This window comes from Artemia sp. Qi Xiang Cuo, unplaced genomic scaffold (genome assembly GCF_049724085.1).
Source record: "Artemia sp. Qi Xiang Cuo unplaced genomic scaffold, ASM4972408v1 HiC_scaffold_3025, whole genome shotgun sequence".
Lineage (NCBI taxonomy): Eukaryota > Metazoa > Arthropoda > Branchiopoda > Anostraca > Artemiidae > Artemia > Artemia sp. Qi Xiang Cuo.
Window position 1 is genome coordinate 506,863 of NW_028300420.1, and position 25,143 is coordinate 532,005.

The window sequence follows — 25,143 nt, forward strand, 5'->3', positions numbered from 1 at the left end:
AATGTTTGAGTCACAAGATTTTTGCAAGTAGTCCCTCTGTTTTACTGTGGTTTTATTACATCTAAAAAATAGTGTTAGCGGTGCAGCCGAACTAATTCTGCTCACTTCATACCAATGCTGATTAGAGGGGGTTCAAAAATAAAAATATAATGCTTGATTGTTAAGCCTTAAATGACAATTTTAATGATTTGAGCTTGAAAATAGAGTAGATTCACTATGGGTACGATTTCCATATATTATGTTATTATTATTTGCTTGAAAGATCTTTAGTTTAAGTCTAAAAGGGAGCTGATAAACATTCTACCCATGGACTTAATGTGCTTGATATTTGATAAAAAAAATAAAAAAAAAACATACAGATTGTCCACATGCTGCGAGTTATTTAAGTTAATAGACTTGTACCTAAAAATAATTCTCAATAATTTAAAAATTACAATTAATAAGTCCCGGATACGAGATCATCCTCGACCTCATAATATAACCTTTGATCTGCCTCGAAACCAAATTAATTCACATCGTTTCTTGAGAAGTTACAAATATGAGAAGTCTGATATTTGCGAACTCGGTTTTCAGTATGAAACAAGTAAATCAAAGGGAAAGTTCAAAAACTGAAAACACTAGAAATAAAAGCCGCTATGATGAAAGTGATGATAGTGATGGTGGATTTAAGAGGAGAGCAACAAGTCTGCGGCGAGGAAGAGTGATTACTAAAGGAAGTGATATGCAGAAGTTTTTCTCGAAGTCCGATAATAGTGAAATTCAGTCAACATCTATTACCAGAAAGCCGATTCGCGGATGGTCTTGTGATCGGAAGACTGCCAATGCTGAAAGATTTGAGCCGGGCGTTCCTTTACCACTCCCAAATGAAACACACAGAGCCAAGTTTGAGTACATAAATGGGACTAGTAAAGGATATAAACATAAGCTTAGTGCATGGAACAGTGCAAGAAGGCCTCAAGTTACGTTTGCAGAGCCAAAAGAGGATAAACATGGCCCCAGCTTGCTTGACTCCATACAAGGACCTCCGCCATATCATTTAGCATTAGAACATCAGCAGAAAAAGCGGCGTTCCTTAGATTTACGCAATGTGAAATTAGAAACAGTAAATGATAATAGACGTCTTTCTAAATATAGCTGCAGTTCAGAGAAAATATTTTGTGATTATTCGGATATTAGTGAGAAAAACAACACCCAAAAATACCCACACCTTAGGAAAAATGTTTCAGCCGGGAAAGTTTTAGAAAGTCCATATTGGGATTTACAACCGGGAGACATTAAGCAACTGAACCAACAAAAAACTTTTCATGATGAATTTGAAGAGAATTACATTTCCTACGGATCTAATGAATCATCTGATTCATCGCTTGGATTTTACAGAAGAAGAGGAAACTTTTTATACCAAACGTTACCAAGGTTATGGAATGAATCTCTTAAGGAAAGAGGTAAGCTAAAATTTTGGCAGCTTTTTTTTAGACACAATTGAGAAATGTCTCATCTGTTTTATATTACGTTTGAATAATTAAACTTTGAGTGTATTTTAAGAAAATCAAGACGAGCGAAAGGTGATCCATCTGTGTATCGAAGCAATTGAAGTTTTGATTAATTTTTTTTTAAGGCAACGAATCTGATAACTGTCTTCCCAAAAATCAATTTTCAAATGTTCTGACAGTGGCTGAAAGCACTTCAAGTTGTAGTTCTTCTTATAATGCTATTTTATGAGACTTGGAAGTAGGTTTCAGACGTCAAAGGTAGCATATAAAGCACTGCAGGGGGGCAAGTCTCCCCTAAGAGTAAAAACTTTCAAAATTGAGTCTGAAGTTAAAATAAAACCTTACCTAAAGAGGAATAAAATTTATTCTCTTAGGCTTTCTTCCCCACTTAAAAAAAACAACATACTGTGCAAAAAAGAAACATAATGAACAGCAAGAGCCCCCTCCCCTCTGGAGCCCTCTTCTCTCCAAAAGCATATGATCGAAACTGTGAAATAACCATTTTGTTCGCAATAGTTCAAAGAGCATAAAACAATGCCTCTATGGTGGAAACAACACCCCAGAGCCCAGGGTCGTAAGTTATGCCCCGGGGCATATAGGGCTTGTATGGAACAGGTGGTCGTATAAACTTCGGATGAAGCTCAACTGATTGGAAGTCGGAAGTATCAGTGCCCTTTTTAGGAGTCAAAAGGAATGGAGGGCAACCAACCCCTCCCCCTTCTAAGTCAATCCTTTCCCAAAACGCATTCGATCAAAATTTTAAGAGAGCTATTTTGTTCAGAATTGTAAAAAGGTCCAGTAATTAGCTCTTTGGGGATGTCAACCTCCCCACAGCCCTCAAGGCATGTTCTGTAAGTTAGGTAATTTATTAACTGTTTACGTATAGTTTATGTTATTAAGAAAGACATATATGCTTGACCTTTGGTTTTTAAGAAGAGAACGGATATTCAGGCGAGCCTTGCATAGTAGTTTGAAGGGAGTGCTGGACAAAATAAAAACATGTTATGTGTGTACAGATTGTCAAAGGGGTATAACACAGGAACGACTGATTATATTAATTTGGAACTTTCAGGAAATGATAAGGGGGATGATCAAAAAGGGAATATTTTCATGCTACCACTACTACTACAACTACCACTACTACTACTGCTCCCACTACGACTTCACTACTCCATTTACAGTATTGAAGAGAAATTTGAAATAAATCATAAGATACTATGTGCATACCCATTGTCAAAAGAGCGTATCTCAAGAATTGATTCGGGTATTAAGTCGGAACTTTCAGAGAATGCTTAAAGGGGAAGATGATCTGACCATTAGTCAATATGTTCATGCTACTACTAATACTACTATCACTGCTACATTTACTATTACTACTTTTTATTGCAACTACTTGTAAGGCTAAGAGCATTAAAATAAAAACTTGAAGAAGTATACGAATACACAGGCTATCGAAAGGACATGTCAGCAATGTCAAAATAGCTATGGCTAATTGTATTAGGTTGCAACATCCAGGACTTGATGAGAAGGATGTTCAATTCACCAAAAGGCACGTTAATACTTCTGCAGCTACTAGTACTACCGCTGTTACTATTAATGTTTCTACTAGTAATACCAGTACTGCAACTGAAACTACTACTAAAATTATGCTGAAGGGTATGAAGGTGCAAATTTCATGGAATTTTTAGGGGGGAAAGTGAACTAAATCAGAACACGCCGTCTGTATGTAAGTTTTCAAAAGGGCGTAACAGCAACATCTTAGGAACAGTTTGGCGTGTGAAGTTGAAACCAGCAGGGCGTGTTGTGGAAGATGTTAAAGTAGCCAAAAGAAAATATTTACACCCCAGTGCTACTGCTTCTATAGACACTGTTACTACTGCTACTATTATTACTACTTCTGCCACTAAAGCTGGGGCTGTTTTGTTTGTTTGTTTTTTTCGACATAAAACCTTCAATTGGTTTTTTATTTCTTCTTTCCAAGACCCCACTGCCTTTCTATAACGAATAAATAAACGTTCAAATGTGAATAAGTCCATTTCTTAGACAGTGAAAACAGATACAAAAGTCTAGATATTTCGACCACATATACAACGGTCATCAGCAGAAACCCACAAAAGCCTGGATATTTCGACCACAAATACAGCGGTCGTCATCAGCAGTGTTTCTACTGATGAACATCACTGTATATGTGGTCAAAATATCCAGATTGTGTATCTGTTTTCACTGTCTAATAAATGGACTTATCTCCATTTGAACGTTTATTTGTTAGCTAAGGGTACTACTATTAATTTTTTTGCTACTGCTATTACTGCTGGTACTACTACTGCTGCAACTAAAAAATTTGGGAAATATTGAAACTGAATGAAAGTAGATAATTTCGGAGACCACACTGCCTTTCCATGATGATAAAATAAAAGTTCAAAGTAGGGTTTAAGTAAAATAAAGTAAAATAAAGTTTTACTACTGATGACGGTCACTGTATATGTGACCGAAATATCTGGTATTTTTGTGAATTTCTATGCACTGTCTATTAAAAAGGATTTTATCCCTATTTTGAATTTTTATTTTAGTGTATGAAAGTAAATCGAAACACACTATGCCCACACAGGTTGTCAAGAGGACCTATCAGAAATGCTTCAGGAAGGGTTGATGGTATTAAGTTGAAATTTTAAGCGTGTTTTGAAGGGGATGTTGAAGGAGCCTAGGGTGCTATGCACATACTGTTACTAATGCTACTACAATTATTGCTAATATGTAAGCTAAGAGTAGGCCTATTAAGGTGGAGCTTTCAAGGAATTAATTTAAAAACATTGTCCACAAAACATGTTTTTCAAAGAAAAGTAAAGAGCTGCATTGAACCGAAAATGAGTAGAAACAAAGTCAAATAATCTCCCAAGCGTCAAACAAAAACAACACAAAGATTTTTTTTTTTGTTATTCAAATTCTTCTGGGGAAGCTTAAGATCACATTCGACCTGACCAAGTTTTGAAAAGATCGAAGCAGCACTGCCATCAAGACAGTCAACAATTTTTAGCAGATCAGCCACGATCTCGAATAAATTATTTGAAAACATAACACACATGACAACTTGACAAATTGCCAGCTGTTTTCATGTCACCACATCTGTAGTTCCATCATTCATAATCATTATGAGTTTTTACTAGCTTTGATTAATACTAGGGACCTTAACATTTCCTGACAATATTTGACGCCTATTTTTTTCCGATCTTTAGAGTCTGCATAACAGGTCTATAAGGCATTTAAATTATGAGAAACTCGAGCTTGTCTATCATTGAATACAATAAATTATTTTGAACAAGGAAAGCTGAAAGACAAACTTCTGCAAGCAATACTGAATCTCTCTAAGAATTATTTCAAAAATTTGAAATATTCTGTTGTGTCTTCTGGGCTGTCAAGTTGTCATTTGCTTTGGATATATGTTTGACAGAGGCTGTATGTTTGTGCCATTTTTTGCAGCCAAATAAAATTGTTGCATTGCATTTGGTTCTTATAGCTAATCTTTTACCTGAGCATAATTTTTGCATTCTTTTAAATATTTGAGTGTACTTCTTTATCTGCCATATTTGAGCTTAAACATGGTCAAAGAGCTTAGTTGGCATGAAAAATTGAATAAACGTTTGAAGTCATCTAATTGCATTGAGCTCCAAATTGTAAATGGACCACAAAAGTTGCTTCCTCCCTTCTGCTAAGTCATCAAATGGCATTTGGTTCAAAATTGCAATCGGAACACAAGAACCGTTGCCACCCCCTAAGCTGAAAAATCAAATGGTATTTGACTCCAAATTGCAAATGGAACACAAAAACTGCTGCCACCCTTCAGCTAAGGCATCAAATGGCATTTTGGTTTAAACTAAAACTGGAACATAAAAACTGCTGCTGCCCTTCAGCTAAGGCCATCAAATGGCATTTAGCTCGTGAATTCATGAAGGTACATTGAGTTATAGACATGGCGCAGCATCTTTGCCGTAAAAAAAAATTGTCTCGATTCATGTTGAGTATAACTTTAAGCCCCTGAAATTTTTACGTTGATTGTGTTAAATTAGGTTTATATATCTTTAAATGTCAATTTGACGTTTAAAGCTCCTGTCGAAACCTTTGGCTTATTTAGACTAGAAGCTTAACTTTGCCACATCTTTACTAGGAGAACAAAGATGGTCAAAGAACCCTACACTAAAGCACAATTTATTTGATTAGTTTTGTTTCTGCCTCTTTACTTTTCATAACTAATAACAGATCTCAGGGTTCCATAATAATCACGGTAATCTACCAAATCTAAGCATTTGTACGTAGGTATATGTGACGTTTTCTTTTCATATCCCGTCAATCCCTACCTTCTAAACATCCCACCTAAAACTGGGTTTCAGGGACCAACCTGCAGGCGTGTGATATGACTTGGTACTCAAATCATTGATAAGACTGAATTTATAGGGTGTATTAGGCTCTTTTCATTTAGTTTTAACCATATTTTCTCTTCATCTCATTATTGATGAAGTTTATGTCAAATTAAACCGCATAAGACTACAATAAACCACAAAATAACTCGGCTGTAGGTAATATATGGTAATTAGCTATTTTATTTTATACTGAAGTACGTAAAATTATTTATTTGAACCTGGGATCAAACCTAAAACCAAGTTTTTAAGCTTTGTCACTTTTGATCGCTCACTGGAACAAGACACGTCCGCAGTCAACTGTAGCAGTAAAGTAAGCAAAGCCACATAGTTGGATTATTCTTCATGGGATTTTTCTGTAGGCAGGGGCGTCGTTTGGGAGGGGCAGGGGGGGGGAATTTGCCCCTCCAATAATGTGGAGAAAAATCTATTATATATATCATGCTACTTGAATTTCCTAATCTTGACCCCTATTGCCCCCCCCCCCCCCGCTAATGAAAATGCTGTAGATTCGCTCCTGTCTGTAGGCATTGTACAGTGTCATCTAACCAAAAAAAAGTTATAACAGAATCAAAGTAAATTAGCAGGAACAATGTTAAATATTGATTTTGGTGGTGATTTCTATTCGCATAACATTTCCCAAAGTGTTTTGAGTTAATATTAAACTAAGATATCTAAAATTAAACTAAGGTATCTTAAAGTATCTAATTCAGTAATGGCTAAGCAAGGAAATGAAAGACAGTGCTTTAATGTAGCAACTAGATTTATCCATGCAAACCTTGGAGGAAAAAAAAAAATTCTGACTTGTGCATTCTCTGAACATACAATAAAAACAGTCTTTGGCAACAAGATGTGCTAGTTCTTGTGCGAAGGTCCTTGATTTAGGGTTTGTTCTTACCCTGAAGCCACTACTATTCTGGTCCAAAACTTACCTATCCAGCTTGTTTAGTATATCAGGTAACAAGGGCAGATATAGAGCAAAACCTTGGGGGTGGGGAGGAAATTTGACAAGAGCACCAATAATTGACAAAATTGACAATCTAATTTTTAAAAAAGAGTAAAAAAAGAAAAAACCGAATGAGGGTTCCATTAAACTCTTGGGGGCGGAGCCTCCACGCCCCCCTCCCTCTCTGGATTTTCTATGTCGGGTGAAATGGGTTATCCTCCGGTTAAAACACATGGTCACAAGCATGTACAACACGCGAAAGAGACGGAACATATACCTTAGATCAAAGGTGTTTTGAAATATAATTTCCACGTATTCTGCCACTGAAAGACTTACGCTCTGTGATCTTTAGATTTAGTATCTATTATTTATAGTTAGAATGAATGGAAATGCGTAATAGCGGATTTAAATTGCAATTAGAAAAGTGAAAATTTTCAATTCACCAATGAAATACCGAATATTCAGCTTCCCGTCCGGAATCCTCATCAACAAAAAAAAAGAAAAAAAAGTAGACTACAACACCATGACATGCAAAAAAATGACAACACTTTGCAACAAAAGCAAAAAAGGAGAAAAAATATAACTGCTGTTTAGTACGTACAAGCTCAAAAGAAATTTCAGTGTGATGATAAAAACACTACGCAAATCCAAACAAACTACGGTATAATACAACGTAGGTCCACATGGTTTAATATGATCTTCACAAAATGAAAAACAGAAAAGCAAGCGTTTCAGATTGTTTTAATTTGAATGGCTGTCTCAGGATTTTCACTTGATTTTATTCAGGATTCTGATTAGAACAATTTTGCTGCTTTGCAGCATTAAATGACGGAGCATCTTGCTACTGGTTCAATCTCTTTTGTTTCTATTAAAAGGTATTAGGGCCCAAACTTTCAGTTCAAATGAGCCTTTTTTTATACTATACCAGTAATGTTTCAAAACAATCACCCTTGGAGGGAAAAAATTAATCCTCACCTGCGGCTAAACTTACAGATAAACTTATTCTGGAATGGGCTGAATATTTCAAGAAAAAAATTCCCCTCGGAAATTTTCCGACAGGAGAATTCAAGAAAAACACTAAAAATTAGAAAACATCATACGATTCTAGGAATTGCTTTTGAGGGGAGGTTATATACCCAACGGCTCCCGTACTACGATTCAATCTATCAATGGTTATCCTTCTCAAAGAAACATCCCAAATTTCCTGTATTTTTGCTGATACAATATGGAGACTTTCTTTAATTTTTATGTGGGGAGGGGGGGGGAGGGAGTCATACATCTTCAATTTGATTTGGTAATTTCGCAAATGTTACGAATACTTTCTTCTTTTCCAAAAACTAAAAATAAAAAATTTGTTGTGCTAATAATTTTGATAAGTAGCTTTAAGTATGACAAGTTTCACATATTTAACATTAGTGAAACAATTAGATTCATATGACGCATATATTATTTTACAAATATCTAGTTTGTAGTATTTTTGTGCTACTATTGCCTCTCAATTTTAGTCTCTTTGTTTCTATCAATTCTGGTTACTCTTTACTTGCTGTAAAATGACCACTATGACAATCTTGAAAAGTTGTATGGTTCTTGCTACCTTACTTAATTAATACTTTGATTCGTTCGTTGATATTATAAATATTGTAAGGCATCTTAAGAAATACTATTGACTAGTTGGGGAGAGATTCTAGCCTGGTCAAGGTCGAATTTTATGCTTTTACACCAGTCGATCCTTGAGAAATCCCTTCTAGGGATCCTAGATCCTAGAGAAGCCTCTAAATGCAGGGTAAAATAACAGAGGAATGAAGTCTCCAAAAGCTCGGACATATTTCCAAACGTAAATATGCCAGACCTTCTGTTCTTCTTTCAGGACCGCGAGATCTTCAAGCATAGAGCAGGCTAATACTATTAGGTGGAGGGAGTCTGACAAAAATAGGTATATCATATTAAATATAAACGAAAATATTGGGAGAGGGAGGGAGGCTCAGTCCTTACCCTCATATACATACATTCAAATAGAACCTATATATATATATATATATATATATATATATATATATATATATATATATATATATATATATATATATATATATATATATATATATATATATATTTACCATATATATATTTATATATATATTTAAATATATATATTTACCATATATTAACCATGAGTTTTTACCATGAGCAATACTTATATTTTTTACTAATATTTATTTGTAATGTTATTTCTGGAACGCCAATGAGGTTCAATAAGTCTATGTTTAGAATGAATGTTGTTTATTTTGAACATAAACTACTTTATATACATATATATATATATATATATATATATATATATATATATATATATATATATATATATATATATATATATATATATATATATATATATATATATATATATATATATATATATATATATATATATTTGGTTTCCATTTAAAGTTGGTCTCATCTCTTGATGTAAATTATAATGTTTTCTTGAAGAAGTATCGGGGGGAAGGGTCTAGACATTATCTTTTACACCACGTAAAGGTTATCTACAACTATGATTCCTCATTCACTCTGAAAAACAAACTTTTAAGTTTAAAAAACTGAGGTTAAAAAGTTACCACTCTAAGAGACAACTAATGTAAGAAAACTTTGAAATATACAAACTAAAATATATCGCTGGTATTGTAAAAATATATACATTAAACCAAAAGAATATAAAATATTCAGTGCGGTCTAGGCTAAAGTTGGATTGATGTGAGCTACTTGTCTGTACTCATTACCTTCCCCTCAAAAGGTATAGGCTGGAATAGTTGTGAAAAAGCCTCAAAAGACAGTCATATGCCCTGGGGAGCAGTCTATCGGTAGGAGCGATTCCCCGTAGACTCTGTTTCAGCTCGTCTGTTTTTCTTAGTGAATTTAATACTCGTGCCATAAGTTATGTAGTAAGTCTTGCAATGAAGAAGCTTTATTGGGAAGAAGGATTTCCGAAGTTTTAAGAATTATTAAAAGAAGCTTTTATTTGCAAAAGCTCTACATAAGATGATATTTCTAAGGATGGAATCGCCAATGTTACCTTTTGCATGAACTACATAAAAGCTATTTTGTCTTCTAAAGCACCATCTATAAGTTTTTACAACCCCTATTGAAAGTACCTGAAAGGCCACACTGTCGGAAGAAAAGTAGAACTTTCAGAGGATAATAGAATAAATCTGTCAAATATTGTAAAAGACAGCAGCATATATCCTAATTATCTTCCCCATCACCTTCATTGCCTGATCTTATTGACTTCCCCTCGAAAAGTTCAAAAGGCGATCGTATGTTCTGGGAACAGTCTATCGGTAGGAGGGATTTGCCCTGCACTCTGTTTCAGCTCCTCTATTTTTCTTTGGAAATTTAATACCTGTGCCATAAGCTATGTAGTAAAATTTGTAATGAAGAAGCTTTATTGCTAAGAAGGACTTCCAGAGCACCAGCTTGTAAAATTACTTACATAAGCTTTTGGGAAGCTTCATAAAATTCTATTTCTAAGGGGGGAATCGTCGGTGTTACGGTTTGCGTGAACTACTAAAAAAAAGTTTTGTCTTCTATAGCATCATCTATAATTTTTGACAATTCCTATTGAAAGTAACTATCTGCTCTGAAGGAAGTACTAATCTAGATCACTGTTGGAAGAAAAGTTGAAATTTCGAAGAATACTAGAATAAAATAAATCTGTCAAATATTGTAAAAGACAGCAGCCTATGTCCTCATTACCTTCATTGCCTGTCCTCATTATCTTCCCCCAAGGCTGTTGCTAGTTAAAAGGGTTTTTGGGCGAGGGATTTTCCCGACTGGCTGGTCATTTTTTTTTAACAATAATTAGCTTAATGTCCGTTTCAAATGCGAAACTTGAGAGCACACTTCAGCCTAAAGAATCGTATAGCTTGAAGAAGAAAAGCCGCTTAATTCAGTTTCTCATAAGAAGCATGTGTACAACTAGTTGGTGATCTAGTGGAGAAAGGGGTAATATAAGAGGAAGAAAGTGATGATATTATTTATATACAAACAAAACTCAGAAGTGAGAAATTGCCATTTTCAATTAAAATATACGGATAAAACACAGAATGAAGAAAATATAACTACAAAACTCCAGTCTTGGTTTGGCAGTCTGAAAACACATCAAGACGAGGGGACCGAAACAGCCATCTTTCACCGTTGTACGTAAACGTGTCACGACCAGTTTCAGTTTGCTGAAACTTCTTTCCACCATGGCCAAAGTTGGTGACTGGCAAACTTGCCAGAGAGTCTGGAATATCAGTTTAACTGCATAAATGTCACGGAATAGGGTCTCAAAGATAGTGCGATCAATTAACTTTATAGCTTTCAATCTCAGTCCTGGCCAATAGCTCTACAGGAGTTCCGTAGGATCTAGGGTTTTCTTCGAGAATACCATCGTGACTTCGGGAAGGGTTTCATAGGTGATGTCCATTTGGCCCAGTAGACTTCGGTGCGCTGGCTCCAGAAAAGAAGAGTTATCATGGACTGAATCGTCCAAACTGATCATTATGGCTGTAAGGACGCCACAGAGCTCCGTAAAATCCCTAAAATCACTGCATGAGTCGGTAAAACCGCTGCATTTACTAACCAAGATTGAGATTTTGATATATGTCATGTCAGTATTTTCATACACTTTATTTAATCGAATGAAAAATTGTGGCACTATCCGTAAAATCTCAGCATGAGTTGGTAAAATTGAGAGATGATATATCAGTATTTTTGTGGTCTTTATTTAACCTAATAAAAAATTTCGGTGGTGTCGGAGAAATCTTGGAGCTTCACGCCACGATTTTACTGACTTATTTTTTTAGCGAGTGGCCAAAGAAATTGGGGGGGGGGGAAACCCCCTCCCCCCATGCATGCCGGATCTGCCTTCCCCTCAAAAAGGTTTATGCAGGAATAGTCAGGAAAAGCTTCAAAAGGCAATCATATACCCTGAGGAAAACTTCATCGATAGGAGTGATTCTCCATGGACTTTGTTTCGACTCCTCTATTTTTCCTAAGAAAATTACTACCAGTGCCAAAAGTCATGTACTTAATCTTGCAACCAAGAAGCTTTGTTGTGAAGAAGGACTTCCAGAGCATCTGCTTGTAAAAATTTCTTACATAAGCTCTTGGGAAGCATAAGCGTTTGGGAAGTATTGCTTGCATAAGCATAACACTCCATTTCTAAGGAAGGAATCGCCATGTTACCGTTTGCATGAGCTATTACAAAAAATATTTTTTCTTCTATAGCACCATCTGTAATTTTTGACAATCCCTGTTGTTTCAGAAGAATGCTTTTATTGTGCAGGCTTTTGCCAGTAATATGGTATAGATTTTTTTTTTACCGGTAGACTATTATTATCATATTTGAATGTGGTGTCAAGTTTCCTCTTTAACGAGTCAGTTCTTTCAATGCCTAGTTTTTGGAAATCGCTCACTCTCCTTGCTGGAATTTAGTTTCAGGTTAAATTCCTTATATATTGTGGAGTTGTTATTTCTATTGGAGCCGTCCTAGTCGCGTGTTTAGCTTGCTAGGCTTGAAACCCTTTGTCCGCTGGGAAAACAGTTTTGAGTCGCGATATCGCTGGTTATTTGGTTTGGAACATGAGTCAATGGTGTGACTGTGAAAGCTCATCCAGAGTCGACCCAGCTTTAAATGGGTACCTGAAGAAATCTGGGGAAGGTTAACAGGAAGGGAGTGCAAAAGCACAGGATGGCTGGCCCCCAACCCCGCTTTCACTCCCTGGCCACGAAACGGAAATCAGCGCCAATAGCAGGGATTGTAAAGTCCAATGAAGTATTCTTTAGTTACTTTTTACTTATTTCTATTGAGCTCCTTGCATGGCACTTTTTTCCACACCAGATGGGGGCTTTGCACTCAATGTACAGCCCAAATTTTTCAGCTATGCTCGCCAAGTTTTAGCAGCAAACAACTTTTGAATTTGATCGTTTAGTTAGTTGAATCATTACTGCTTTAGACATTTCATGAAAGGAATAAAATGCTTAATTTTGGCTTTCTCCCACAATCGGGCTACGTTATTTTCTTTTCCACTTTGTTACCTAGGAAGACCCTTGTGTTCAACCTTTTGACGATTCTCTTTCACATCAAACTTAATAAAGCGGTTGTATTTCGGAGAAACTGTCAATAAATATAACTTTCATCTATTTAGAGCCATTCAAAGGGGGGGAGTAACCGGGGCAGCTTTCCTGAGCACCGTGCCTAGGGGGCGTGGCTGGGGGGGGGGGGGCACATTCATCGGTTTTTTAACTTTAATTTGGCTTTTTGTATATATTTGACTCGGAAGGGGGCGCTGTAATTACTTTTCCTCCGGGCACCACCAACCCTAGGAACGACTCTTCATCTATTCAAACCAAGTTGAGTAGTAGCCACGAAAGAAGTACTAGCATATATATTATTGCAGGAAGAAAACTGCAAAGCTAAAATCTAACAGAAGCAAAGATCTCAAATGACCTAAATGGCAGTTGTCGGTGTTTCAAAATACACCGCCACTTTGAAACGTTTAATTTTTGCTCTTTTTCATCTCACGATTAGGTGTCATGGCAATTGGTGGGCTTCAGAATATTTTTAAAAACGTTTTAAAACGTCAAATGAAAATCTAAATTTGAATATTTGTGCTCCCTTGAAATCTCGAGGCAGTTTTTGTTTTCTAATAGTGTCATATATCTTAAAATATATTTGACCATTCTTGGAGTATTACCAAAGTTGTTAAAATATAGAAAAGTATATTTTTAGGCACTGTTTTTCAATTATTCCCTTGAGGGGCAGAGTAGACCCCAAACCAATGATTTCGTCCTTACCACTATAAAACCCAAACTATAATCAAAATGCTGGACTAAGGTGAATTAAAAAAAAAGATTAGAAAAACCACAAAAATCTTGACATTTTGGTAGCAGTCTGAAAAAAAACGGTTTTCAGATAGAATTTCCTGTGTAATAAAAAACTTTTTTAAATAATATAAGAGATATTTAGTTTCTTTTATAAAGACTATCCTGTCTATCATGTTTAAACTTTTAATAAAAGTGGCTAAGTCTCGTGCGAAAAAAAGGAGTCCACTCGCTTAAGCGCTATTTGAAATATTTATACAAAAGTTTATAAAGGCAGTGTTCCTTGGAAAAGCTGAATATTGAGAGTTGGGGGGAAAATCAATACAACAGATTTCCCTTGTCACACGGATTCAAAAATAAAACTTCATCAAAACTGGAACTAGCCGTTATAATTAATTCGGGGACGACAAATTGAATGATTTATAAAACTCCCGAAACCTCTGATAGGAACATAAATTCATGATGATTATTATGAATGTATGGGCCCAAAGAATGGGGGAAGCAGAGCATTTTCTAAGGTGGCCTAAGCGGTTAAGAAGGTGTGTTTTTAGGTGCGTAATTTGAATATTATCCTTCATTATAACGCTACAAAACGATGTCAGGCCGTTCGAAAACAGATCGACAATTTTAACGCAGGTCCGTCGCACGATTGGGTCTCTCCTGTGGCAGTAATGTTGAAGTGCTCTTTTAAGTGGTTTTTTGTTCTGTATTGTTCTTTATTTCTCTGCTTTTTTACTCTCCTTTCTTTTTTGTATTATGTTGTACTCCGTCTTTTAGCTTTTATGTAGTGACAGGTTAGAAAATAAATAAATAAAATAAATTAATATTTTCAGTTTTTAACATGATTTCCTAATCAACCCTGGTTATAACGAGTTCTATTTTGACAAAATAGAAAAATTATTTTATCACTGGAACGGCTGAAAAAAAAACTGTTTATTTCGTAAAAGGAATGTATATAAATAGAGAAACATGAACTATTCCTGTTTGAAGCTCAGGGAAAACCTGCATCCTGGTAGTACGTACCCCTCCTCAACCTATAAGATTTTTTGGTAGCGCTCGTAATCCTCTCCTCCCCGTTCTCTCTAACGTCTGTGCCGGTCAGTATAAGAATGTAATTTTTTATTCTACACAGATAATATTTTCTGGAATGATAAAGGAGCTACCATTCCGAAGCATCCCTATACTAAAAGCTTGAAGCCTCAAGTGAATCAAATGGGACAAACGAAAATTTAAGATATATGTCTATATTAATAATTTAATTTGTTTTCACTTCGTGAACCGTTAGAAAGAATCAACTGCCGCATGGCATTTCTGCCTCTAAAACTGGGAAGCTCATTGCACAAACTTTTGATGATTTTAAATTGATTGGCTATCTCAGAATTTTTGAGTGGTAGCCTTTTCCTCCCTTTTTGTGGCAAAATGTGTGTTTTGTTCCACAATATGGCGGAAAAATAAACCTACAGGAAATAGCCTGCATCTATTGAATAGGCTACTTTAAAGATATTAGAGTCTCTTAATCACCCACCTTTATGTTCCAAAAATCTTGGAAAATCCATTCAATAAATTCATTTAAAAAATTAGAACATTTACAATAGCCACTAGAATTTAAATTATTATTAAGTTATCCATCTTTGAATAGCTCATTTGCCAAATTTGGGGAAAGCCTTTTTTTCAATACCCTGTTCCATCAATTCTAATTTTAGCCGATGCTTCGGAGATGCTTGGCATCAAATAATACCGACTGAAACTTGTCAGAAAAAATGAGTTATTTCTTTCTGTAAAGGATTTCTAACTATATCCTGGTATGAGTTCTGTGTAATGTAACCATTGTCTTCAACATGGTTTTGAATCATGGTTCTTATGTTAGTCTTAAAATACTTTTATCCTAATATGCCTCTTCCCGGAAATTATCGGCGATTTCAACCACAGATTGGAACTAACGGAAAAATTTATGGAAATTATTCTTCATTTGCTATGTGTTAACATCAAAAAGTATTAGTCGTTAACAGCCAATACGACAGACTGGTGAAAATTATTGTGACTATTGGCTGAAAAAGCATGCTATCTGAAAATTGACCACGCTTCAATTTTTCGAATTAGCTTATCGCAATAAACTGGCATTAGTGATTGAATATCACCTGTGAATCTGTAAGAAAATCAAAGATACTTTTCTTTTCATAAAGTTATGGGTTTACAAAAATAAAGAATACTGTAAGATGCGTTGTTTTAAAGCCACGAGTGTAATAATTTGAATTTGGCACTGAAAGGCATTGAATTTGGCATATCCCAGACTAGCTTATAGTTATTTTCTTAAAAATCAGTCTGGCAGCTTTTCGCTAGTTGTGAATATCAGATGAGAACCTAAGCCACCCTCGCTAGCTAGCCTCGTTAGCAGTACTACCTATTACAGCTCAGATTGTAAACCTGAATAGATGGCGCAGCTATCTACCTCGAGAACTGTAACTGTAAGGAAGTTAGGAAGTCCATCACCTGGAAAGATTAAAAAATAGAGTAGGGTTACCATCTGGACATACTTTATGTCAATAATGACTAGTGTTTCCATTCTAGGGATTTCCCCTCCTATAATAGGGATTTTGAGATTTGTTAGGGGCAAACTTTTGGATTTAGGGATCTTTAAAAGTCATCTGGATTTTTTAAGGGATTTCTAGGTTTTTTTCCTAAATCTAGTGATTTTTCACGTTATAACGCATAGTTTCATGATTTAATTGAAGAAATCATACAGGAATCTAACTAATAAAAAAAAATGAAAATAGTGGTCCATTACACCTCCCAATATGTGCCAAATTAGCATTTATGCAAACATACCACCTTTGAAACTTCCGATTTTGCACTGTATCAGATATAGACAAAATAAAAATAAAATATTTTCACTTTAATAACTTTAATAAATAAGCAATTATTAAGACTTTAGAGAATTAATATGAGCATATGTATATTGAACTGACAATGCACATTCATTTGTATTTTTTCAGTAGAGTGCAAATTATGTTCTGGCTTTGAGAAGGCATAGGGGCTGTGTGCCCTAACCCTCTTAATTTCTGCTCGTTTTGAGTTTGATTCGGTTATTTATTGTAATTTCTGTTCGTTTTGTGTCTGATTTATCTATTGATGTTGATTTATGGTAGTTTTACGCTTGGTAGATTATTTTAATTTTTTTTTTGTTCATTTTTGGTTTATTGGAGCTCTTTCTTTCCTTGAAAAACTTATTTTGTGGAAAACGTTTTATTTAAATTAATTGACAGTAATAAACGGAAATATATTGGGAAAAAAAGTCTTAAAGTAAATACATTTTTAACTTTCAATTTAGTTTGTTATTTTAAAAGGATACACTTTTGTGTCATAATTTTTCTTTTATTCATTTTATTCAAAACTGTAAAAAATTGATACTTGCACAACAATTTTAAACACTTAATGGTAATTTTAGGAGCAATCTATTTTGTTTGCTGAAGAAATATTTTGAATCGGGGATTCAACAAATGACAACAAATGTATTTTATATGCCTTTGAAAGGGACGAATTAAAAAAAAAACATACTAATGAAAATTTATTGCATAGTGTTACAGATATTTGGATTTTTTTTTTAAACCCATTTGTGTGCGTTTTTTAATTAACGTAGTTTTAGTATGTGTTAGTTCTAGGAATATCTGCAAGTTTTTTATTTACAGTTCTGTGCGTAAAAGAAGAATTTTTTGGATAATTTGAATATATAGATGATACTTTTGACTAGCCAAGGTTTTGTGCAATCCTCTTTAATAAAGTTCTTACCAGACAACTTTGAGACAAATGGAAAGGGGGATTTTCAATACATATGATTGAAAATTTTTGGCATCCTTGGAAAATTTTGGCCTCCTTGGAAAATTTTCTGCAAGATTTTTGGGCTTCTATGCGGCCGAAGACGCATCGAACCTCATCTAGACTCCTGTCAATTGACAGGACACCTGTCAAATGATTAAAAAATGTGGTTTTTTTTACAGAAGTAAAGAGCGAAGCTGAATTTTAAAACAAACAAATTTATCTCTCGGCAGATTCCATAACTGGCTTAATCAAGCCGATTCCTTGTATCTCCAAATGTGTTGTAGAATTACAGAAACTAGTGCTTTACTGAAAACATACAATTGACGTAGAAGAACAGGATGTTCTCTAAGAGCAGAAAATTCCATAAGTAGCCTGCGTATACTTATACAATTCCACTTCAAATAAGATGCAACTTCACGCGTTTATCCTGGTGCAGCACAGTGGATTGATGATCTGCTTGTAATACTCTGGGATCAAGGGATCGATTTTTAGCTGACGCAATGTTGGGTGACAGTCTTGCTATTTGTCCCTGTAAAAAAGACCAGAAACTGAAACATCGATTTGAAACCTTTTGCACCATCAATGGATCTCGAGGATCTTTATCCTTTCTATCCTTATCATACCTCTTTCCTGTTATTTAATACTGGCATGGGCTTGTTAACTTGAAATGGCAACTGGCCCACTTGGTTTCTCCAATCACAAACATAAAAAATCGCTGCAAATTGAATAACTTCCAGTTAAAGCAAGGGAGCACATGCTTACTTTAAGGACACCCTAGACGTTCAATCCTTTTGATCAAAAGCTTCCGTCAATCAGTTGATTCAAGCATGAATGACCATCTAGGAACCTGTTTGACACTTGAATCAAGCGTTGACGGTGATTGATAGAAAGTTTGAATGACTCGATCGGTTCCTAGACGGTCAAACATGCTTTAATCAATTGATTGACGGAAGCTTTTGATCAAAATGATTGACCGTCTAGGGCGTCCTTTACTCTTAAATGCAGACGGTGAGGGGAGCAGCATCACAACTGTGAGATGCAATGGGCTGTCTTTACATATTAAAAACCTTGCTATTGTTTTGGGAAGAACATGCCTACTAATCTGCTAAAAATTTGGTGGTGTTATTGAGGGTTGGGGTGGCTTAGGAACCATTGGGCAACTTCGGTTCTCGAATCAAAGAGCTTAAAATTCTTGCAGGATTCCACCAAGTCAGTCTGCGGGCTGTACTTGGCTCGTTTTTGCATTCAGGACTTAGATCTTTTCCACACCATGTCATCGAAATTCCACAACAGGACTTAGCTTATCATTCAACTGATTGGGAACTTACCTTTTTTCGCACCGATTCGGGAATCAGGACTTATCTCATTTTTACAGTGGATAAGCACTTATCCTTTTCTTTGTATTGCGGAAGGGCTTGGCTTGTTTTTGCTCCAAGTCCGTTCACAGTTTACGGTTAGTTCATGGCTTGCTTAGTATTTGCATGACTATGGTGTAACTAATCGGTAAAGTGCCAATCTTTTTGCAAAAAATGACAATGGAGGGAAAGTAAAGAGCCTATGGGAATAATTACCTCCAATTATACATGTTAAGATTCTTTGCCTTGTTGTGATTTTTGAAATGTGATGCATTTATACCCTGGAACGTACGCAGGAGAGGGGGGGGGGGATTCAGAACCTGCCCCCAACTCCAAAAAATCCAAAATTGTCTTGAATTTTTGGGTGAATCTTGCTGAAACTTTTGAATAAAATGTTGTTCATTTTTATTACTGCCTTTCCCTCCCCTTGTTTTGTTGTTTTGCCCCTTAAAGAGCATTCTACATGTATGAGTGTCTTCCCCTGTACCAAAATGTATCTGTGAACATGCTGGAATTACATAATTTAGAACCCTTGTCCTTTAAGATGTGAGGGTTTTATGACCCCTGGAGGCATATTTTTCGTACCTCTCGATCAATAAGAGTGAAATAATTTTCCCAAAACTTTGAATCGATGCTATTGGATTACAGGTACACCAAAGAGCAAAATAGATCACAGGGGGGAGGCTAGTAGCCCTCTAATTACTTTTGGTCCTTAAAATTGGACTAGAAAGTTCAATTTCAAATCGAACAGTTTCTACAATCAACTGCTCTGCACGAAATGTTAAAGGAAAAATAACACACATCGCTTTTTACTTATTCAACCTTGCCGCTTAGACTTTAGTTCATGGATATCTGGAAATTGAGTGGACTAACCCGTCACACTCCCTCCGCCCTTTATGCTAAGGTTTGGCTTTGACAAAATAATGCTTCAAAAATGAAAAACCCCCTGAAAAGAGGTGCCCCTCAATCGTGCCAATTCACGAAAATAGGGGATGGGAATGTAATTTTCAAAATTTTTGGGGAAATTTTGTAGTGAATTTTAATTCTTCAATTGAAATTAAAAAAGATATTTTTCAATGGAAATACCAAAAAAAGTGTTTCCCAAAGTCTAGGGGATGGGGGAGGGAAAGAATCTAAAGGGGGCGGAAAATGAACTCTCCCTCCCAGTTCAAGATCCTGGAACCTTCAAGTACTCTATAAAAGAAGAGAGCTCTCAAATGCCGAAAATGGTTATTAGGTGGTGATTTCATTATTTTTCAGGGGGAAGGGTCGTCAGATGAAATTTACTCCTGATGGGGATCCTCCTCCATCTGCATTTGCGAAGGTAAGTATATGATTTGGATGTATCCTTTCACACTAAAAATAGTTCTGCAATAAGAGGGAAACCATCGTACCCTTATTACAAATCCCCCTGACTATTGATGTGTAAGACCTCTCATCAAGAGTCGGATAACCTGGACCTGAAAATTAACTATTTAATGGCTTCAGGCACCCCTTCCTACGCAAAAAGATCCATTGCCCTTCCTCCAATAGCAATAGTGGAGCTAGGTGAAGAGGCACTCACTTTCAGGGATCATGTACACCAGGTGACACGTGCCTAGCGTTTTGGAAGTGTTCCAAGCGCAGTGAAAACTGTGCCAAGCGTGGCATAACTGTGCACCACATGTGGTGCTCTGAAATGTGCGCTACATGGCAAAAATTGGGGATGCCCTCCCAATCAGGTATTACTATATAACCGTTAGTAGTCCGAACTATTTCATGTTCTGTATTCTATCATATAAAGAAGATGTCTGTTGGTTTTCAATTTTATTTGTTTTTTTTTTCGTTTTAATATCGTGGTAAACGTTTTGTGAATATGAGGGTGACTGTGGCTCTTCCCAACTCCCAACCTTCCTCTACTCCTGATTTACGCTTTGAAAAATATGCACCGAGTATGAAAAGCATCACGGAGAAAGATGCAGCTAATAATTTTTGCCAAGTTAATGGAGGGGGGGGGGGGCTTTGAAGTGTCAAAAAAGATTTTCAAGTCACAATGCCTATTTTTCAGAAGGGCTAGTGGGCAAAAATTACTCTCGGGGATGACCAACCCCACCCCTGCCCCTCACTTACTTTCTGCGTTTATGCAGATAAGGATTAGAATGTTAATTAATATTTCAAACTAAAATACTTGCACAATTATTGGAACTATCACTCCCTCAGCATCCACAGTCCTAACATATTACTCCAAATGAAAAGAGACAGAATATTGTGCCGTTTTGCTCTATAAATTCTCTTTTTGAATCTTCGGGCATCTTAACCCCCCCCTCCTCCCAAAAAAATCCACCTCCCTCAAACCCGTTAAATAATATTGCAAGTAAGTTGTACATAATAACCACTCATTTTGTATAAGTGGTCATTGGGCCAATTGTGCGTAAGAATACGCCACCACATGGCATTACAACTATGATCGCTGAAACTGGGGGATCGCGTAAATAGATTGGCTATTCTAAACCGATTGGCTATTTCGTAATTTTCCGCTCAATAGTCCTTTTGCCCTAATCATGCCACAATTTTTATTGATACATATCTGTTATATAAAATACACTCGAGGAGTTAAGTTTCGTGAATGCTAATGAAAAAAACAAACACAATATGATGGAAATACAATGCTTGGGTAATAGAATTATGAAAACTACCACAAAGAATTATGGAAGGGGTCCGCACCTAACCTAATCTAACCAAAATACCAACTAAATATTTAATTAGAAAAAAGCTATAATCTGGTTCCTCAACGAGCTGAAGGTTATTGTCTGGTATAGACAGCTTGAAAAAACCGGGTATTTACAATACAAGTTCTCGAGTGTGTTTTATATTTTAGACAAGTACATTCTTATTTCACACCAAAAATGACACTGCTCATGGCTTCAAGCTAACAAAACTATGGGTGGTCATAAAGATAAACATCAGGCAAAGCCTTTGCAACCCTCTCCACCTATACACTGGACTCGTCCGTATCGCTAGCAAGTGCGATTTAAGGTAATTTAAGGTAATTGTGGACAAAACCGTTTCAATTCCTATCGATCCTCTCCTTTGCGGCTAAATATATGCCCCCCCTCGTCTAGGCCTTGGGCATTCAGGAATACTCTAATTGTATTTATATGTAGATACACAATTTTGGTATATTAGCTAATTTACACTTGTGTCCTTTTATTCTACTATGTAAGTACCTCGAGTTCAAATACAGCCACTGTTGGTGTCTATCACCTCGCATGATGCAGTAGATTAGCGTCATTCTTTTGTCGATGCTTTTCGTCAGCTACGCAAGCTAACACCTAATTACGTTCTTTCTCAATTATGTTTCTGGTCATTAAGAATTTAACGCCATTCTTCAACAAGTGTTTCAGCCAAAATCTCAGCTGATCTCAGTATCAGCAAGCTACCCGTATACCGGATTGCCTGTAGAAGAGCCTGCCCTCTAGTCATGTTCGCTACCTTGGGTAGTACCTGTCTGATACCCAAATCTGAATTCCTTGAGCAAAGTGTTGAAGAGGTGTTTCAAGCAAGTTCGTTCTTGTGTGATTTTTGCAGCGCTGTTTTGATCCATGTAGTCATACAGTGACCTGTGTTGCTTCATCATTATGGATAAGGATCATTGTTTACTTTTGTGAATTAGAATACCTAGAGTATTACTGTTTTTGTGATATTGGGCGTGCTAAATTATTACTAAATTTAAGTTCGTGATGTTGGAATATGCAAGATCTCGATTCACCCTCAACAACCATGGCCACTTTAGGAATAACTAAGTACTACATCCTGGAGAAATATTTCAACGAGCTTCAGAAATATTGGGAATCGGAAAGACGGACCCAAGGTAGAGTTTACTAGGCTGTCACTTTTGCATCAACCTGCAGAAAGATCAGTAAAAATCCTAGGTACTACTGGATGAGAGCGGCTCAGAACAAATAATGTTAAATACCTAACCTAGCCTAATCATCTCTATAATTTAAATAAATAAAAAAAACAAGTTTTTTTTGTAACTGAAAGTAAGGAGTGACGTTAAAACTCAAAACGAACAGAAATTATTCCGTATATGAAAGGAGCTGTCCCCTCTTCAACGCCTCGCTCTCTACGCTAAAGTTTTTTATTGTTTAAAAAAATAGAGTTGTGAGAAAGTCAAACTTTAGCGCAAAGAGCGAGGCGTTAAGGAGGGGACAGCCCCTTTCATATACGGAATAATTTCGTTTTAAGTTTTAACGTCGCTCCTTACTTTCAGTTAAAAAAACTTATTTTTTTTATTTATTTTTGAACGTTTTTGAATTAATGCAAGCTTTGATTTTGGCTCACCGTACATGAATAATCAACACCAAATTTGCATATTAATTTTGCTTTTATTTGGTTAAATGGTTTTCTCGAAAGTTGTTTAATTTTATTTACGAATGTTTTTATTAGTAATAGATATACGTAACTTATGAATTAACTTACGTAACGATATTCTTTATTCATATATTTTTAATACGTATATTAGGGGGTTCACTACCTAGTCAATACCTCGCTCTTTACACCAACGTTTTTCAGAATTTTTTTTCCAATTCTTTAAAAATGACCCCTTAATCACAAAGGCTGTTAATTAGAATAAATAGCTTTTATGAAAGTACTAAATAATCTTTGGCTTGAAGAGCGAGGTATTGACTAGGGAACGACCCAATCATATACGTAATATTTTCTGTTTGTTTTAAGTTTTGATGTTGCTCCATACTTTCAGTTGAAAAACTTGTTTTTTTTTATATAATTTCTGATCTTTTTTTTTAAATAATACTGGGAAATCCGGCACCCCCTTCATAGAAATGTGCTTTCCACATGAAAACTTCCTTCATGTAAAGATCCTCCGACTCATTCCCCCCCACTACCTGAAAAAATCTCCCCTGAAATCGTCTGTATACTTTCCAATAACCAATACTATATGTTAACATTGGGTAAAGTTCATAAAATTCAACCCTCCCCCAGGGACTTTGGGGGATTAAGTCATCCTAAAAGATATAGTTATCATATTTTTGACCATGCTGAACAAAATGACTATCTCAAAATTTTGATCGGTGGACTTTGGGAAAAAAATGAGCGTGGGAGGGGCTTAGGTGCCTTCCATTTTTTTGGGTCCCTTAAAAAAGGCACTAGGCACTCTATATTTTAAGTAATTAATAAAATATACCTACATCCATGGGCGTACGGAAGGGGGGCAGATGCCCCCTCCCCCCCGAGAACTTCAAATTTACACTAGGCATCTTTGAAAAGGCAGTTGAAAAAAGGTAAATGGTAAAAAAAAAACATTTGATAAAAGATAAATGGTTGAAAAAGCTGGAAATAAACAGCTAGAATGACATAACAAAAGTCAAACAAGAAGCAATTATCCATAATGTCTTGGAAAGGTTTAGCTCTAATCCAAGAAGATTGATTAATGCTAAAGCTTATTGATGATTTATGTTTTTTAATATTTACTTATTAATAAAGATTTCATAGGTATGATAGAACTTGCTGGCAATGTAAGGTTTTGTGAACTGCCAACGTAACTTCAGCCCCCCCCCCTTCATCACAGAATTGGCTCCCCCCCCCTCCACTAGAGAAGAAGCTACGTACGCCCATTCCTACATCGTAGTTTTTCTCATTGAGACTAAGCTAATCATAGCCTACTGCAGACAGACAAACGGGTTTTTCTCAGATCATACAGATCATACTTCTTCAGTGGGGTCGGGATAATACGTAAGTGCCCAATGAAATTCTGACTTTATTATACGCACCATAATTGTATTAATAGATTATGTTCATCATGTCTCCTTCCATGGTTATCCGTATTCTTTAATAATTTTTAAATATATTTTTGTTTAACTCAATTCTATTGCTATCAGAGAGACGAGTAAAGAATTTCAGCCGCCCGTTAACGAAGACAAGTGACGCTTCGCGAGATGAAAAACAACGAAGAACTATGTTATTTAGGACTATATCTGAGACTATCAGGTATATATCAGGTTTTTTTTGAAGGGTGTATAGCCTAAACAAGTTTGCTTCTGGTGGTTAATTTATTTATTTGTTTGATTTAAATAAAAAAAACCTTATTACTTATTACTTATTAAGGGGAACATTACTAAGTAATATCTGCATTTTAGATGCCGGGTGAGGCGGGAAAACCCCTGATCCCCCTGAAAGAGCGAGAAGTAGAACTATCAAGGGAGGAGGGCGGTTAGTAGATTTCAGAAAAGTGACTATGATGTTTAAGGAGGGGAAAAAAA

General features: G+C 35.9%; 1 protein-coding gene across 1 annotated transcript in view; it reads left to right on the forward strand.

Annotated features, from left to right (window-relative positions):
* The first annotated feature begins 400 nt into the window (after nt 1-400).
* The window catches only part of LOC148938684 (uncharacterized), a 178,198-nt gene continuing 153,455 nt past the window's right edge, over nt 401-25,143 (forward strand). The window contains exon 1 of the mRNA XM_089107611.1: nt 401-1,442. Within this exon, the coding sequence (XP_088963737.1) occupies nt 539-1,442 (904 nt within the window). The 5' untranslated portion in view covers nt 401-538. The remainder of the gene's footprint in view (nt 1,443-25,143) is intronic.